Source organism: Scophthalmus maximus, chromosome 1 (genome assembly GCF_022379125.1).
Source record: "Scophthalmus maximus strain ysfricsl-2021 chromosome 1, ASM2237912v1, whole genome shotgun sequence".
In the NCBI taxonomy this organism is placed as follows: domain Eukaryota; kingdom Metazoa; phylum Chordata; class Actinopteri; order Pleuronectiformes; family Scophthalmidae; genus Scophthalmus; species Scophthalmus maximus.
In genome coordinates, this window is record NC_061515.1 from 2,200,678 (window position 1) to 2,219,644 (window position 18,967).

Here is an 18,967-nt window from a genome sequence, read left to right on the forward strand (position 1 = left end):
TGTAACGTGATCATTGACCAGTCACCTGCGTCAGCCTCCCGAGGTCATTCTCAGAGAGTCGAGGGACAACTTGGGTTGCAAAGGGAGAAGGACCTCAGAAGGAACATGTGCACGGGGCAGTGGGTGTTGCTGGAACAGACGAAACGCGATTGATAAACCTTTCCTTGATTTAAAAATGGAAATAGTTCATCCCACGTTTAGCATTGCTTGCCGTACTGTAACTACACTTTGTGAAGTATTACTGTATACTCTCTAATATGCATATTAGTTTCAGCACGGCTTAAAGAGAGAGAGGGCTCTGTCTTCAAAAACCTTTTCAAAGTAGAATTTGAGACTTTGAACGCCCATTGAAATCCAATGTGAAATTCCATATCTAGGTAACGGAACACCGTTTACAACCTCAGAGACTTTTCACACTTCAATCTTTTACTCAAATCATTCTGTGGTATTTTCTGAGGGAACTGAGACGCAGATTCCAGCTGCATAGTATCACACATATTTCTGTTCACATATTTCTGTTCACATATTTCTGTCCAAAAAGGCAAAGTTTACAAGCCATTAGGTCAGTAACCAGTAGCCGGTCGTCAGAGAGATGCAGGAGCCACTGATTTAAAAGACCAGTTAACAGAGAGGAGAGGAGTAAAAGTTCCAGGGGGCAGACAGCAGGTGTTGCTAGATACTGTGTGTGTGTGTGTGTGTGTGTGTGTGGTTACATATATTCACACACACGCACGCACACGCACACACACACACACACGCACGCACACGCACACACACACACACACACGCACGCATGCACACGCACACACACACACACACACACACACAAGCACGCACACGCACACGCACACACACACACACACACACACACATCTCCCATCAAAATCTGCATACACAGTTGTGCAGCCTTCTGTCATCTGACAGCGCCTGTACACGGAGTCCAGAGTGAACCGCAGAGGCCGAGAGGAAAAAGAACTGTGAAGGAGTGAGAGAGAGATGAGAAGAAGGCGAGGGAGCAAAAGAAAAAGGGGGAAAGATACGGTTACACGTTCATCTCGCGCCGTTTCCTCTTTTCATTACCCTTCAAAGGGGGTTTGAAATCTGAACACTTTAGCACACTGACACATACGGGCTTTGGCCCTTTTTAGGAGCTTGGCACGCAGGACGAAAATCCACTGACACTGCCTGGTCTGCTGCAGATCTTAGAGGGGTTAAGCTGTAAAGCAGGCAGACACACGGAAACCGCCGGGGTTTAACACGGTGACTCTGGTCTGCACCTTCAGCTCACTGCCTCAGGCTAATGCTCTCCTGCTGGACATCTTGATCCAGTCATACGCCGTGCTTCAGAAAATTATTACACATTGCATCTTCCCCCTGCTTGGGCTATCTCAACCATCAACATATATATCCTTTTTTACATGTACAGGCTGATATTTGATACTTAATAATTGGGTGTGTTCGCTGCAGTATGTAGAACATGAGGGGAAATGGAACAGCAGTCCATATAGTTTTCACTGTAGGGCTTCATCTACCTATATTACAATTACATTGAAATTAAAACTTTCATTAGTGCAAGTACAAATTCAGTTCAAAGGTATGCATGTAGATGTATATCTCGGTATATACAGTGAGAGGAAGCTTAACCTCATTACTATCAAATATATACATATATACTGTATATATAAAGTTCAATCATAGCAAATAGGAAATCTTATACTTAAACAATTGCCATTTCAAATGGGTCATTTCACAGCACAGCAAATTGTTTCAGTTCCTATACAGTGTCTGATGGTTGACTAAATCCGTCGTCATATATCAAACTTTGAGAGTCAGACTTCTATACAAAATCATAAGGGAAATATTAAACACCAAAATAAACGTTCACAGATGAAAATTCACCAGATTTAAACAGTAAAGGAAACCGGCCTGTCTGCATCTGAGACGTAAATGTCTTCATCATCATTCATTCATTCATTCATCGTCTACCGCTTTATCCATTTAAGGGTCGCAGGGGGTGTAAATGTCTTCATTTTATAGCAAATTTGCATTTGCGGGATAATCTTTTTTCAGCAATATAAAAATGATGTCGTTAATAACTATTTGCAAAGGTTGAGGTAATAGTAATCACCACACTTGCCGTGGCGAGTGTCAGAGAACAGTAAGAACCTGATGCAGTACCCCTCAGTGGTGTTCGCTCATGACTTTACTGCATTTCTGTTGTTCCCCATGGCAACCCAAAACCAGAGATGATGTCAAGTGTATGGTAGCTGCAGACTCGCCACATCACACAGTAAAACACTAACAACAATCAGATAACATCTCAAAGATGACAACAGAGGGAAAAAAATTTGACTGGCATCCACCGGGCATAGCGGCCGCTTCTCTGCTTGTTTACACCACGGCGAAAAGGCTCCAAATGATTCAAAGGCCCTTCGCTATGTAATGGAAAATAGAATCACATGTCGCTGCTAAATCTGGGGGATAGAAAACCACCCCCAGCCCCACCCCCCCACTCCTCTTGTGGGTGACGGCTAATAAACAACAGAAAAAATACAGACACAAACAAGATGTGATGCCCAGGGGCACCGGTGCATCTGAGGGCGAGTGCGGAGAAATAAAGTAACATTTGCCTTTTTCTTCTTGAGTTCGGGGCCAAGGGGCAGATGAGACGGTGGTGAACTGGGAATCCCACGTGCTGGGGACCAGAGGGTGCAGCCGTGGATGGACGGACATCCGACTCCAAAACACAGGGGTTGTTCAAATAAAGATGACGGCACAGAAGCACAGGGGACATAATGCTACACTGAACAGATGAATAACCCTATTGGTCATTAAAATGCCGCCAGGGTCTGGATTGAATCATTCGGCCAGAGAGTCCACGGACACACAGCGTACATGCCTCATGCAGGAGGCAACGCAGTTACTGGCTGATATCGTATCCAAGACAAACACGCTAAACAAGTATGACCAAAATACGGAGAGAAGTCAAAAGTGCCGATGAGAGCGCGTCTCTGCCAAGTCTGCACAATTGTCTAAATTTGTTATTTTGAAAATAGAAAAATGTTTTGGAATATTTAATCTGCATCTGGATCTGCACAGAATACACACTGTGGCAGACAATCATTGGATGAATGTGCCAGATATGTTTTTTTTATGTGATTTTTTTAAGTACAATAGTTCATGAGAAAACGTTCACAACAGTGCCCTGTGTTACGATGTTGAGAAATCCTTAAAAATAACCCAGTTCCAAAAAAACCTTTTCCTTTTCTTACCCCGCTAACAGACAACAGAAGGACAAGTTTATACGGAGGAGATATTGAGAGAGACTTTGAACATCAATCATGTCAGAGAAGAGTTTGTATTACACAAGGGCAAAGACAAGCTGGTCCTCAGTGACCACAGCATGCGACTGAGAAAACAGGAAAGTTCAATACGACTGCCACCCGGATGGATCCGCGCTGCCTTTTCCCATGGAAACAGTCCGCTGGCCTGAGTCAGAGCAAAGTGTTTAAAGACAGTATATCCAACGCGAATGACACACGGTTTTTTAAAGATTAACCCAACTAGCGTTCAAACATATCGACGGGAACGTTTGTCCGTCCAACGTTCCCTGCAGCGGTCCTGCCGCTCTTCTGAGAAAATGAACTCATAACCCTGTCAGACCCAACTGGCCACCGTCCATCCTTTTTTTCCTCTGGGCTACCACTAACAGCAGGTCACCCTGGTTAACCTCACAGACTTGTCCAAGGCTTCCCCTCTGTGGTCCAGTGTTTGAGCTGTGACTCACACACACACACACACACATGCACACACGCACACACACACGCACACACACATGCACAGACACAAACACACATGCACGGACACACACACACATGCACAGACACACTCATGCACGGACAAACACACACATGCACGGACACACACACACACATGCACAGACACACACACACATGCACAGACACACTCATGCACGGACAAACACACACATGCACGGACACACACACACACATGCACAGACACACACACACATGCACGGACAAACACACATGCACACACGCACACGCACACACACACATGCACGGACACACACACGCACACACACACGCACGGACACACACACACATGCACGCGCAAATCCAAACAAAGACTACACGGGGGTGACAAAGGGGGAAAGTGCTGTCACTTTTCAACAGAGAAACAGCCTGAGGTCAAGTTGTCCGTTATGCATCACCGCTCTTGACCGCTGCCAAAACCACGGACACCATCTCTTCTCTCTGACCACCTCTGTCCCTCGAACACTCCATCACTCTTCCGCCCAGCGTCCAGGTCTCCAGGAGTGGAGGAGACTTCAGTGTTTGTGTTAAAGCTAGGGCATCGTCACATACCAATAAACCCCCCCCCCCCCCCCCCCCCCCTGTACTCGTAGGTTAAAGCGGAGAGTGAGAGTATGTGTGTACTTAACATACTCAGGTCACAACTTCAGGTGCAAAAGTTCACGTTGTGAAGGACTGTGTTTGGTATTCTACAAAATTGTGTTTAACAGCCCTGTAACAGGCCAATAAACACAGCCTGGGACGGCGAGCCTGTGTGACAATGTCCCCCTACTGCAGGCTGACGGACATGCCAGGTTTGTGTATATTCTTGTGTGTGTGTGTGTGTGTGTGTGTGTGTGAGAGGGAATGCATGCACACTGTCCGCTGCAGGACAGGACACGGAACCGACAGGCATTGCAAGGTTGACCGAAAAAGTTTGCTCTGCGGCATTCTTGAGGGGAAGCAAACGGCCACATTCGCTACATGTTATTGCACTCACCAGGCTCCGCAAACTAAATTATATATTTTTTTATCTATAATAGGATAGTGGAAATGTATTTTCTGTTAGGGTAGGACCCATGGAAAGGCAGCTTTTTTCCAAGAAAAGGAACACTATGACATGAATTTTAAAAATAGAAAAGGGCACAAATAGTATCTGAGCGCCATGAGTATAATTGCAGTGTGGAATAACTGTTACACAACTTTACCCTCTTTGGGGTTTTGGGCTAATGTGGAATACAACTGCAGCAAAGGATGACAGATAAATAGCCTCTGGAAAAAAGCATCAGGCACAAGAAGAAGAAAAAGAACGCGCACACACCATCGGGTTGTGCAGCACTTTTTGTGAATGTGTGTAATGTGCGACCCGTGTTTTTACAATGTTGTGGGTTTCGCTTCCGCTTTTGATTAGGAGAAAGGTATCTGGAGCTGCGGCACATTAGGAGGAGGACCGGGGATTATAATAAAGATTTGGATTCGCGTCGACGCGGACTGTTGGTGCGGAGTTCAAGATCGGCAGGTGTGTCCATACGCAGCGTGTTGTTATAGAAGGTTCCGCGGGGAAAAGTGGGGGTGTCAGAGAGAGTCATGATTCTTCATTCCTTTCGGTTCGATGACATCATGTCCTGTCAAAGTGAAACTAAATCTATTAACATAACAAATGGAGTTAACCGTCAGCAGCCTGGGACCGCACTTCAGTTACACGCTGCCTCTTAATGACGGACTCATGCAGGAAAAAACACAGGGGGACAGTTGCCGTGTGTGTGTTCAGGGGCACGGCGGTGTATCACTTGCAGCACACTCTATTAATATACTTCAAAAAACAGCGGAAAACACTTTTTCAATTTCAACCAGGAAATCTCCGTTAAAAAATGAGGCCGAAGTCAATCAACTCCTTATGAGGCCGCATGTGCCGGGCGCTCGCTGCGAAAACATGCTCAAGTGACATACTTATGAATTTGACAAAAGGTGCGCGCACACGCACACGCACGCACACACACACACACACACACACACAGTAAACAGTGTGTATGCAGAATCACAAATTCCTTTCCTTCTTGCAATTGCAGTCAAGAGTTGTTCAAAGAAAGTATGAAGCCTGTCAGAATTTCAAAAAATGGAATAGAATCGAATTAAATAAAAACCCTCAAGATAAACCACTTCCCCTGTCTTTTCTTTTTCAAACAAACGCAACTCTGAGAGAGCCTCCATCTCCTTCTAACATCCTCCCTGAGACTTGGCTCTGGGCTCCACCACTTCCTCTGAAGGGCGGCAGATGCAAATGCGATGAACTCAGTGACGCAACTCTGTTAAAAGGTATACAATCATATCTGATATAAAGAGTGCAGAATTAGTTCAGCGCAACAAGCCGGCCGCCGCGTCCTCTCTCCTCTCTCCTCCTCCGTTTGCCCAGAGGGTGAAATCACCACAAAAGGCATCAAAAAAAAAATCTGGACTGATGGGATCAAACCCGGCTTCAAATATGATTCATACAGAGCAGTGAGGATATTGCAGTTTGGCACTGAAGCAGAGACAAAGCAAAAAATCATGTGTATTGTTTGTACTCATCAAGATGTTGTTACTGATTGCTGCCTTTCATCACTAAACCCTCGGTATCTGGAGAGAGGATGTCTGTCTGTTATCTGGCGGGCTCGTTCAGAGATCTGAAAGTACACAGCCGTCGGAGGACAGGGGGTAGATGGAAATAAGTCAGGATTCAGCATCTCATGTAGCAGGATAGGCTCGTGCTCTTCCCAATGCACAAGCCTCTGACAAACGCAGGCTTCGGTGGAAAGCTCTCGGCCTCTGAGAGCCGGGGCGTGCCGATGGGTTTTGAGTGACAGCCTGTTATTTGGTAGGTGACCACTGCTTATCCTGAGACTTAGGCCCTGATCCCCTCTTCTTAGGCCTCTAGATGAACGAGGATCTCCTTACACTTTGATCTACAATCACTCAGGCATTAATTCAATCTGGACTCTGGATCAGGAAGCCAACATATGCTGTCAGGAGCAAATAAACACTACTAGAACAGAAGAAGGAGAAGAAAAAAACTTGAAACATATAAATATAAATATATATATATATCCTGAAACATATCCATTTAAAGGGTAATTGGTTTGAATGGGAAGATGCCAAAATACTTTTCTTCTTCTTTTTTCTTTGTCTATTTCTTCACTCTCATCCCTGCCTGGCATCACTTCACAGAGAATATGGGATTGTTCCATTTTCTGTGGCGAGTCCTGCTCAGTTTTACTCCTCAACCGCTTCCCCGCACCATCAGATAGTGTTTAGAATCTGGCTGCATGTGTGGACCCTGTTTCAAATCTTTCAGTCTTAATATCCCCCCCCCAAAAAAAAGCGTCCTTTACTTCCTGCTCTTCCTCTCTTCCTGCAGTGGGAGTGTGTATGATCTGTCTCGAGCAGCAGTTTCTCCCTTGAGTCCTTCTGAAGACGGTTTATCTGGTTCCAGCAGAGCAGGTTCTAATAGAGAGGAAGCTGAGGGCCAAACAAACTCGAGCTTTAAAAGGCTGAGGCCATGTGGAAGTGGCCTATATAACCACAGGGGGCTCTCAGGATCTGCCCGGGCCTCGCTTGTAAACGACAGAACGGTGAGTTACGCGGAGGACAGCCCGTCTTCTCAGATTAGGTTGTTGTCAGATTAGAGGTAAAGTTAAATGCTTCAGATGCAGGAAAGGTGCGTCGACCTGCCTCTGAGCAGATCTCTTGTTCCTGTGTGGCATTCTGTTTGTTATCTCTTTTGACCCATCTGGCCAAAAACACAAATGCACATTGACTGTATTTCATGACAAAGATACAATGCCTCCTCCTTAAAAAAGATATTCTTCTCTGTCTTGCTACATAATCCTGACAGCACTGAACACAATTTCTAACGCCGTCATCCAACTTGGACCCGGACAATAGAATTAGGGCTCTGACATCTGTCCTGTGGCGCTGTGGTCAGATGTGCTGTTGGGCTTATTGTTTTCATATCACTGCAGAGAACAGACACTTGGACGCCCCAGCTTCAGATCAGCACAGACCTCGGCACAGCACGAACCCTGTACACCGAGATCGCCTCGCTGCGGAGCGACCCCGCAATATGTGCAGCGCACACGCTCGCACATGGACGTGCGTGTTCAAGCGCGCGCGTACCAACACATTTTTTCCTTGACGAACAACAAGCACGCTGCGACACACAGGAAATCACCCAGAGACAGAGAGGAGAGGAAATTAGAAACACCCTCCCAGCATCCCCGGTGAAAACATTTTGCAACTCTGGAGCAGAAGAATCTCAGTGGAGAGATCGGCAGCAAGCGGAAAGCACATTTCTTTGTTTTTAAGAACCCGATACCGCTCCAAATGTAATCTTCCTGTGACTCCACCAGACGGGACACTGTTTCGTAAATGGCCAAGTTGAACGAACAGAAGGTCCACAGAGCAACCCCCTCTTCCAAACTCTCTGGATACCCCCACCCACTGTTAACCTCCTGCCCCCCCCCTTCCTCTGCATATCCTCCTGCATTCTCCGCTCTGTCCAAAAGCCCATTTGGAATAGTGGGTGTAATAGTGTAAATAGTGTCTCCGTGTAAATTAACATGATTAATGTGTGTATCTGAAGATGACACTGTGCAGATGTGTGTTGTGGTGCGCGGATGTACACAACTTAAGTTCTTTTTTCCCCTGCGACCGCAGACGGCAGCTTTCCTCCCCGATGTCTATGAGAAAGGCATCTATGCATGATGCCTCCTGACAACAGATAGGCTAGGTCTCACCCACATGCCACCACAAGCAATAAGCTTGTGGCCTGGCAGAGCAGCACGGCCAGGCAGCCAGCCATCCCTGTGGCTCCGCATTCCTCCCTTATAACACTGCTTACAGAAGCTGACAAGCACTGGAGGTCTTTCTGGCCGAGGTGGAAATCTGCAAAAATAAACGCTTTAGGTGACATGAGGGCTCTGTTTGTTTCTGCTGGCCCGGCTGTTTGTGTTAGCGCGGTGGGTTAATTGCGACTTTGATCGCTGCGTTTATTGATCCAACAGTGGCCTAAGGAGCGCGGCCGGCCTGGCCCGCCTCGCCTCGCCTGCTCCTCACCCTGATCTCAAACAACCCCCCACTCTCCGCCGCCCCAGAGCTACAGATGGGGTCTAATAGGTGGCCATGTCAAACTAGTGCTGAGGATGCACTGGCACCGACTGCTCTGATGTGGTAGCTGGGGTCTGAGCAAGGCGAAGGACGAGGAGACTTAGTTCAATGCGACTGCCCAGTATTTGGGGATTTGAACCGGAGTGGACAGGCTAGAAGTTGGGCTCTGAGCAGGGATTAGTTCACCGAGAGTGAGCGAGTGAATTCGACAAAGTAGGGAAATCTGACGGCAGCTCGCAACACTTGCCGTCGAAGGTAGGACTTATGCAAGATTTACGGCGGAGCTGAGAGCTTACACGAAAGCCTCGACAGACAAAGCCAGTTGGACCGTAGTTTGGTCGGACGTCTGAAATGGGCTCGGGTCGGTTTATCTTTTTTGACCAGATAATTACGGGCTAGCCTGAAGCGAGTGGAAGGTGTTTATGTTATGCAGTATGTACAACTAGGTCAGGTTGGATCAGACGGTGATAGGCTACAGATGTAAAGACCTTTTATTGGCTTAAGCAAAATTTCGCTGACATTTATGCGGTGTGAACCAATCAAGTAGGTGAAACTGAACCTCAGCTGTTCTGATTTGCCCTGTGCTGTTGGCGTGGCCTCTTCCCCCGTCCAAAGACATAGCACGGCTGCATGCTCCAACAATTTAACCAGAATCACCTCCAAACAACCTTTCCAAAACACTTTCAGGAGATCAGGGGGAAAACCGCACATCCTTTTCCCCCCATCAATTTCTCAAACATCCCAATCTTGAAATTGTAGCTGCTGTGACAATTTTGTACTTAACAAATGCTCCAGTGTATCAGAGGTTTTTTTTTTTTGGCTTTTTTTTTTTTATCCTAATGAAAATCAGTTCCAGATCTCTAGGTCTCCGAGGTTCAAGACGTTACAGACACGAGAGAATCCTGCTGAGCAGTTTTCCAGTGCAGCGCGCTGAGAGGGGTCAAATATAAGTGTGTGTCTATAATGACTGTGAGGTCATCAGTGTATTCTAGCCACACACACACACACACACACACACACACACACACACACAGGCACACACAGTGTTCTCACCTAGTAAACAGCTAATGACAGATCTGCTGCTGCATTGTGGGTCTTGATTTAGATCAGCTGACACCAGAGAGGTTAAGTGAATAATCCAGGAGCGACAGAGCAGCTCTTACTCTCTCCGTCATATTCCCAGGGTACCTGCCCTCATATCCCTCATATTCCTCAGTTCCTACCTCGGCATTAACCCCTCTCTCTGTTTGCGTTACAGCTAAGCCTGTCTAGATAACTATTTTTATGTTAGACGACATATTGTCCCGGAAATGATTGCGATAAAAAACATTATCATCATTTTATGACAATTTTTTTATACTGAATCACGTGAGTTTGCTTTTGCTGCTGAGCGAAATGCTGTCCAAAGTTTACACTCAGACAAGACAAGCAATTTGAAGACACGGTGCCTTTAGAAAAATACTTGACTTCATATTTCTCAATATTTTATAGACCAAACCAGTATTTGATTAATCAAAGGATGAGAACAGATGAGAGGAATAGAAGCAGCGAGACTTGCTGAACTGTTGCTGAACTGTTGCTGACGTTCATTTTTATGTCAACAAACAAATACTAATTATTGGGTTGATGAATCGTACGATAAGTCGATAACGTAATTATCGTGACAGGCCTAGTTATAGCCAATCAGTCCCTAGTTCTCTATTGGACAACAAGGGACTGCAAACTTAAATTGAAGACAATTTAGTTAAAACACCGCAGAGTGGTCAAACTTACACGACTGTCAAGTTTGAACAGATGAAAATGTCTTAGCACAATCCTCAATGAAACAAGGTGTTTTTAAGTAGAACACAATTAAAGTTGTAATTCCAAAGCATTTGCAGACGGTGGGATGTGACAGACACAGAGGATGAGGTGTGGAATGGGAGTAAGACAGGACGGAGGGAGGGGGGGGGGGGATGAAGTAATGTTCCTGCAGAAGGCGCTCCAGCCGAGGGTCAGATAATGTTCATGGAAACCATCTGGCCAGCTCGTTCTTAGCCACACCAAACATACAGCACACACGATCCTCCTTTCTATCTGCCTCACTTTCCCCCTGCCTTCAAACAGCCTCTGCCCATTCTTTCTCCTCCTTCCTCGCTTCCTAACCTCCCCTTCATTTCCATCACTGTACCTTGTCTACCCCCCTGCTTTTGCTCCTCTTTTTTTTCTCTCCCTCTCTCTCTCTCAGAAAATATCCTACTCATTAATGCATGGCAGCTGCAGGGAGCACTGTTACTTCATTTTTCCATGGCAACGGCCTCTCTGTTTCAGCAGATCCCATTTCAGTTTTGGTAGCAACGTGCTCCTTCGCCAATGCTGAACACATTCATGTGTTAAATAGAAGGAATTATTGCAAAAATTCTTGAAATAGAATAAGCGTCCTGATCACTTGCAATCATTATCGGGGGGCCCGGGGAGAACATGGGTGTCCTTGGGTGGAATGGGTTCGAGAAGGGGGAGACGACAGGATGAAAAAGGGGTACGGGTGAGCAGTGGGGGGGGGGGGCAGGCGGGGAATAAGTAGAAGACAAGAGGAAGAACGCAACGCAGAGCGATAAGTTAAGGAGACAACGAGGGGCAACAAGCTAGAGGCTGGGGGGGCCTGAGGGCGAGGGGCCATGTAGAGATCTGCCAGGTCACTCTGGCCAGGGGGACAGTTGCAGCACTGCCCATCCTCCCTAATGGGAAGTGACGACTAAAATAACACCACCTACACACACGATAGCTCAGCATGACCATGAGACTTCGCTGTCTCTCCAGGGACACACACGCCCTTCACTGGGCTGCATGTAATGTCGAGGAGACTTCACCACCTGCTCGAGGGCCTTGGTTCGGATGGTACGTCCCTCTGAGCTCACCACGCCTGCTCCAGTGGTGTGAGAGAGACACTGGCTCTTTTTACATAAATGAATGAATCTCTCTCTCTCTGTCTTTTTTCTTTCTCGTAGTCTATCGTTCCTTGGGGGGATCTACACCAATCAACAACTGTCTAAGAGTTTGGAATCCCTATGTGAAGCATTCCCCTGAGTTATCAGCGTTGGTCGAATCATTGACTAAAGGAAGAGATTAAGGAAAGTGCTCTGTTGGCTTGAAAAGGATCAGGAATAATGTGTCTGCCATTTTCATTGCGGGGTGAAAATTGCCCATCATTCCTATAGCGAGGTAACAGGAGAGGAAGGGTCTTACAAATGGAGACAAGACTGTAAAAGAGGAACCACACTGGGGTGTGGTTGAAGCACTCGGTCGCAGATAGAGAGCGACAATCAGGTTGCGATAATGACCTGAGTCTGGTATTGTCCTGTGTAAGAAGGAACTATGTCTGTCAATGAACGAGACAAGTACGGTTTGAAGACTGTTTTTTTTAGAGCGGAACACCACAAATAGAAACGGTGCATGTTCTGCTTTTTCCAGCAGCTATTCTGGTTTCAGACTCTGACTATGGGATATGTGTCTGAGACATTACATAATCTATATTTGAGTTCCGAGTCACAGTGCAGCGGGACAGAATTGCTTACACAGATTTTTATTTTGTGTTTCTTGAGGTAAGGTAAGTGATGATGCAGCAAAGTTCGTTAGACCTTTAACAACTAAAAAAAAGTCGTTTCAAACGAAAATGAAAAAATATAAAACGTGTTTTACTTGCCACTGCTCTCTGCTTCATGAAAACTGCTGACATTGGTGGAATACATGACATAGGACAAAAGCTGGAAATGTAAACCACATGAACAGTACCATTTTCCATTCTCCTCAGTAGTTTCTTACCTACTTTATTAAAATGAGCCGACAGTTGAGCATCTTGGCAAGACCTCGACCTCCTGCTGTGAAGCCATGTAGGGAAGAGTTTATGTCACAGCAACAAAGCATCATGACTATCTCAGGCCAAGACTATAAGATCTTTTAAAACAATTTACACAATCATCAGCTACATCATCCTTTTTGGGTTTCAACAGCCTTGAGTGGGCTCAGCACCTGCAGACTAATAAACTAAATTAATGAATATCTCATCCGCCCCCCCCACCCCCAGTCGTTCTCTCCCTCTGGAAAGAAATCCCTGCCATGCCAAATTGGGCACATGTGCAGCAGAAGTGTGAGCCATTAGGTATTCTGTTTACACCACACTAATATAAATGGAGTGGTTTGAATTTGGGGATATCCAAGGCCTGGGGTACCAGCTGTCAGGTTGTTCCTGTTTGGTCCGCCCCTGCTCCCATGTCAACGGGACCGACTGTTTCCTAATTACTGCTGCAGTGCACGGTGTGGTCCCCGTTGCACAGCCGAAGGGGACATAGGAAAGTGGAGGCAATGATGGGCTTAGCAAACTATTAGAGGGTTGAGTTAATTTTTGTAGGAGTACTGTAAACGGCTCAATGGGCCTGACATGGGAACTGGGCCCCCTGGAGAATTACTTCAATTCACATGTGTCACGCTGTTTCGTTTTTGAATGACGTCCGTTTGTGTGGTCCTGCAGCAATAACAATGGAGACCAATTAAGAATGGATGTTGGGCTTCGGTGCATCATTGGTCGCTGTTTACATGCAACAAGAATCTAATTTACGAGCCACATTCTAATTAAAGACTGATCGCTCTGTTCCTTCCACGTTGCCTCGGATAAACCTGTTGACAGCAAACTCCCGGCGACCTGTGATGGACAGTCTAACGCGATAACGGTATGAAAATAAGATCCAGTAAAGTTATGGCAACTGTAGCGATCTGACCAATAGTTTGACCGAGACGGAAATAATAATCTCTCCTCATAAGGATGTGAGCCTGACTGGTTATTTGAGCAACAACAATAAGAAGTTGATTCTATCTTCAGCGTAACGCTTGAACTTTGTAGACTTCATACAAAAAAAACCACTGTACACAAACACGTCCACATGGTCCAATCAACAACGCACCACGCGAGCGCCGAGCGCCTCAGCGCACACGAGCGCGTGCTCCATGTGGCCCTGTTAGGAGTCACTGCTTCCTGATGCATTTCTGATGGTGCGGGTTGTGATGTGGTGCTCTGCTAACTGGCCCACAATGGGGACATTTAACTCTCCGGCAAGACACTAAAACAGATGAAAAGGGACATTCAGCCAGCCAGACGGTCGACCAGAGAGCCAGTTCGCCACAGAGGGGAGACACGAGACACTACGTATGCATCTGTATGTAAAACAGGCTAATAAGCTAACAGCTTACAGAGGTCTGTGGGAGCCACAACCACAGAGGACGCTCAGCGCAGGGCGGGTTTGAGCTGAAAACTCGGTACTTGACTGAAACAGACGAGAGAAAGAGGTGGACGGGGGTTAATGGTCTTTAAAGTAGATTAGGGACTAGTGAAATGTACAGCAGCTACCAGATGTGTGCGTCGGCCAATAGCTGCTCAGTTAGTCAATTCATCCATCCATTAGCTGTACCTGCGTGTCCACTGAGGGTCACAGGGCAGGTGGACCCTGGCCTGTTAGCCAGTCTATCACAGAGCTGGCAGAGAGAGGCAAACACACGGCCACGCTCACACCTAAGGGCAATTTACAGTCTGTAATCGACCTAAATGCATGTCTTTGGATTCAGGAGGGAGGCCCAAGTAACCAGAGGAAACCCACGCAGGCACTGGGGAAAACATGCAAACGTCGACTTCTTCTGTTGACGTCAGTTCTGAATCGCTATTCTTGGAGTGTAAGGACCCACCAGAGGGCCAGCTATATAATGAAGGACAGTCAACCAAAGTCAGCCAGGCAAAGGAAATTGTTGTCTTGTGCGCTTGAATATAGCCTGGTACCTGTACAGTGAGGCGCTTTACGGCGTCCCAGGCGTGGGCGATGAGCTCCTTCATTCTTTCTTCGGAGGTTGTCCACGAGTCCACCGGCGTGGTGTCGGGCATCACCTTCATCGGGATGGAAAGGGGACGTGATTCTGGAGAGGACAGAGAGTGATAGAGGCAAAAGGACGTGGATTTATATATTGTTTTAAAACAGCTTATTTTGAACAATCATACCCCGGTCGTTCATGATTTCTCAGTATTGTGGGTACCCAGTATAGATGTAAAGCAGATTTTTTTATAACCTTTTGAGCCACTGTTATTGTCATTTGTTGTACAGTATCATGTTATATGATGTTTGACTGACACTTCATTGAGGTGATGTAATGCTGGCAGGTCTCTTGTGTCTAACAGTGGGAGAGGGAACCATAAGACCTGAGTGACACACACACACACACACACACACACACACACAGTGTCCTAGACATGACATGTCCTACTATGGCTGCTGTGGTCCAGGCGAGGGCCGATTGTCAGAGCCGATGCTCATGGCAACAGCCAAGCACACAAAGCACACAGCAACAACCCCCCCCCCCCCCCCCCCCCCCCGCTAGCCTTAGCACAAACTGTATGAACCTGAAGGTCGAAAACACACTGTCAGTGTTCAAGGGAAAGTCCAGTGAGGGAGAAAAGCGTCCGACAGATAGAGAAGAAACTGAGAGGGATGGAAGCAGATACAGAGGGACTGAGACCGAGGCATATAGGCCGACACACACATTCTACTGGGTTAGCCCCGGGCCTGTGGATGTTAAAGCCATCAGGGCGTCAGAGGTGAGGGAAGGGAGATGTCTCTGAAGACACATTAAGACATATTCCATGATTTAAAAGTCTGCCTTGCTCAGCAGCTCGATCCCACAGTTGTCATGAAACAGGGGTGATGTCACAGCACCGTCCGCCATGCCTGCTCAGATACCACACTCACAAGTATATCACTACAACAGCCAATGAGTTGGCATGGCAACAAGAGTGCGTTGCCAGGGAAATGCACTAGAAGGACGGTTAGTTACCCTGGTTTGTGGTCAATGTGGCAGCCTGCCGAAATCCTGTGGGTGAAAAATGTGTGTAAGTGTATGCGTGCGTGTGTTTATACGGATATGTGACTTATACTCACAGGTGCATATAGGTCTGTGTGTGTGCGTGCGTGTGTGTGTGTTAAAAGCACAAAAGGAGACTGAAGGCCGAGATCATCGTGTCTGGACTCAATATTTTCTCACACTCAGTATCCAGGTGCCTCTGGCACCCGGGGACTATGAAATAGACTATTTGTCATGATGCCTACAGTCAGTGCATCATTACATACCATGCACAGTACTTCAACCGCACCACACACAACCCCTATTTTCCATCTACCTTCTCCCACAGTCTTATTTGTCAGCTACTCTGTTTCTGTGAGCCACGTACGAAACCATGTTCTAATGTTCATACACTTTAATAAATCCACAGATGGCAACAATTGACTTTGACAGGTAAGATTGTGTTTCATGGACCGTCTTTCATTGAGTAATGTGGAGAGAGCGCGACATAATCCTCTGTGATATCACTGGGTTGTCAAAAGTAGGGGTTTTTGTAGAGGGCTTTGTATTTGTTAGAGAGAATTCCTGCCACGCTGCATCAGAGAGCCGTTTCCTCTTCAGCTCAACAGGGGATCCACACATGACAGATCTCCGTCGCTGCTGCTCTCTGTCCTGTTGCCCAGCTGTCAGTACCAGGGAAACCTTACCCCAGGGACCCTCACCAGCATTCAGAGTATAAGGGGAATCTGAATAGCTAAAGGTTAGGAACTATTTGACTGTGTTACTTCCTTTAAATAGCTGTTAAAGTGCAGCCACAGCTTATAGAAATCTAGCAATTGAAGCTCAAGTTGCTTTGATAGCGGCCTTCAGCTCGTCTGTATTGTTGGGTCGGGTGTTTCTCATCTTCCTCTTGACGGTAGATTCTCTATGGGCTTCAGGTCAGGCGAGTCAGATGGCCAATGAAGCACAGCAATATCATGGTCAGCAAAACAGTTAGTAGTAGTTTTGGCACCGTGGGCAGGTGCTAAGTCCTGCTGGAAAAGGCAATCCAGATCTCCATAAAGCTTGTCAGCAGACGGAAACCCTGAAGTGGTCTAAAGGGCTGTGTTGACTTTGGACTCCAGCAGATGACATGTCAACCCAAATCATCACTGACTGCGGACACTTCACTCTGGACTTCAAGCAACTTGAATCCTCTGCCTCTCCACTTTTCCCCCAGACTCCAGGACCTTGATTTCCAAATAAAATTTCAGACATTCATCTGAAAATAGGACTTTGGACCACTGAGGAATGGCCCAGTTCTTTATCTCCTTAGCCCAGGTAAGATGCTACTGTTGCTACCGTTGTGTCTCAGGAATGGTTTGATTGTAGGCCTGCGACAGACGTAGTTCATTTCCTGAAGACGTCCGTGTGTGGTGGCTCTTGATGCACAGACTCCAGCCTCAGTCGGCAAGAGTTGGCAAAAGTTGGCAATCCGGCCAAACTGAGTGCAAGAGGGGCCTTGGTCACCAAGAACTCCAGAGGGAGCTCCTGCCGGAAGGACGACCTCTTTCAGCAGCACTCCCCAAATCAGGCTTTTATGGAAGAGAGGCTAGACAGAGGCCCCTCTTGAGTTCACGGCATATGGCGGAACGCTGTCTAAATCAAGGGTCTGATTACTTTTGTAAAAGTGTTAATTTAAAAGTAAATCTACAACACAATAGAATGTGCAAGAAGTGAAAACTGAATCTGTTCTTAAGCCACTGTACATTATGCTTTCACATGAATGTAAATTCCATTGTGCACAACATACAGTAAATATTAATAGATGTGTACATGTGGGCCTACATGCACAGTGCCTGGGCCATGGGCAAGGGAAAGCCATGAGGAAAAAGAAAGTATATTAAATTCAGCTTACAAGACGCTGACCTACTGACTATTCACCTGAACTCAATTCTACCTTCAAAATATATTCTTAGAAATTATCTCTTTCTGGCCAGGCCTCAAAGTTGGTACTGGGGGTAGGCCAGTCTGTGAATGTCCTTCCCCAGAGAAGGTCTGCTAGGCCAATCAGAAAGTGTGCTAAAGCACAGTGTAGGCAGTCACAATTCAAGACCAGTCTGCATACAGCTCTCCGCTTGGTTTTAAATACCATTGCAGGACTCTGTTTGTTAATCCTGGGGTCATTATTTGGAATGAAACTGCCATATCTTGTTATAGTGACTTGGCGCCTGCCATTTCTGCAGGGAGCGGGCTGAGAGAAAGACAGGAAGGCAGGGACAGCGAATGAGAAAGACAGAGAGAACACAAGAGGTCCGAAATCAAAGAGAAATATGACAAGAGCGCCCAAAGCTCTTAAACCTGCCCAGGCCTAACAAGTCCTGAGAGTCCTCTTAAAGTGGGGTAATTCCCCGAGCCTCGTGCCATCTCAGCCATGTCCTCATTTTCACCCTCTATTTGGCAAAAGGCTAATATCTTATTGGCCAAACTCTGACCATGCACGCTTCCCCTCTCCTTTTCCTCCTGTTTTGTTCTCACTCTCTCCAACCACTCCCTTTGTCTTACACTCTGTGTTCAGCCGGTCTTGTGAAGCTGAAAGTCCAGTCCGCTGTAAAGCTCCAAGTGTTCTGAATGTGATTATCTCTCCACTCCATCACATCTCCCAGTAAGTGAAAGGCCGGGGTCGTTCAAGCCCACAGCCTGAGCATGTGTAAAGTGATCAGAGAGAACACATTTCAACACGTTAACTTTAAGGCGAGAAGCAAATCAGTGTTGCCTCATTTCATTATGATCCACACAACACCACCACCATAGCAATGTGATACGGCTGTAAAAATGTGTGAGGGTGTGTGGTGTGGTGAATGTAAATCACACATCATCCTATTGTGCAATTCACAATTGAACACAAACATTAACACACACACACACACACAAAGTCATATAACACTAATATCATAACAGCGCCAGTGAACTTTCCACTACAGATTCTGATCTAATATCCTTTTTTTTAGCTGTCCATTCTGCGCTTGCACTGAAAATAAAAATCCAGTGTTCCTACAGACCGTCAGCTCCGCGAGACAAGCAAAGTTCCTCGGACAGGTCCTCACAACACAATCCAAGACAATCAGAAACAGAGGGCGTTCGTGCTTGGACACAGGATAAAGTGCTAAGAGGGA

At 46.5% G+C, this 18,967-nt stretch overlaps 1 protein-coding gene across 12 annotated transcripts in view; it reads right to left on the minus strand.

Moving 5' to 3' along the window:
* The window catches only part of LOC118301643 (vacuolar protein sorting-associated protein 13B-like), a 299,542-nt gene that overhangs the window by 148,050 nt on the left and 132,525 nt on the right, over positions 1-18,967 (minus strand). For all 12 annotated transcript variants that reach the window (XR_004790359.2, XM_035627305.2, XM_047331582.1 and 9 more), the window contains one exon: positions 14,761-14,894. Coding sequence is in view for 11 of the 12 variants with exons in the window: in XM_035627305.2 (XP_035483198.2) it covers positions 14,761-14,894 (134 nt within the window). In the remaining variant the exon portion in view is untranslated. The remainder of the gene's footprint in view (positions 1-14,760; positions 14,895-18,967) is intronic.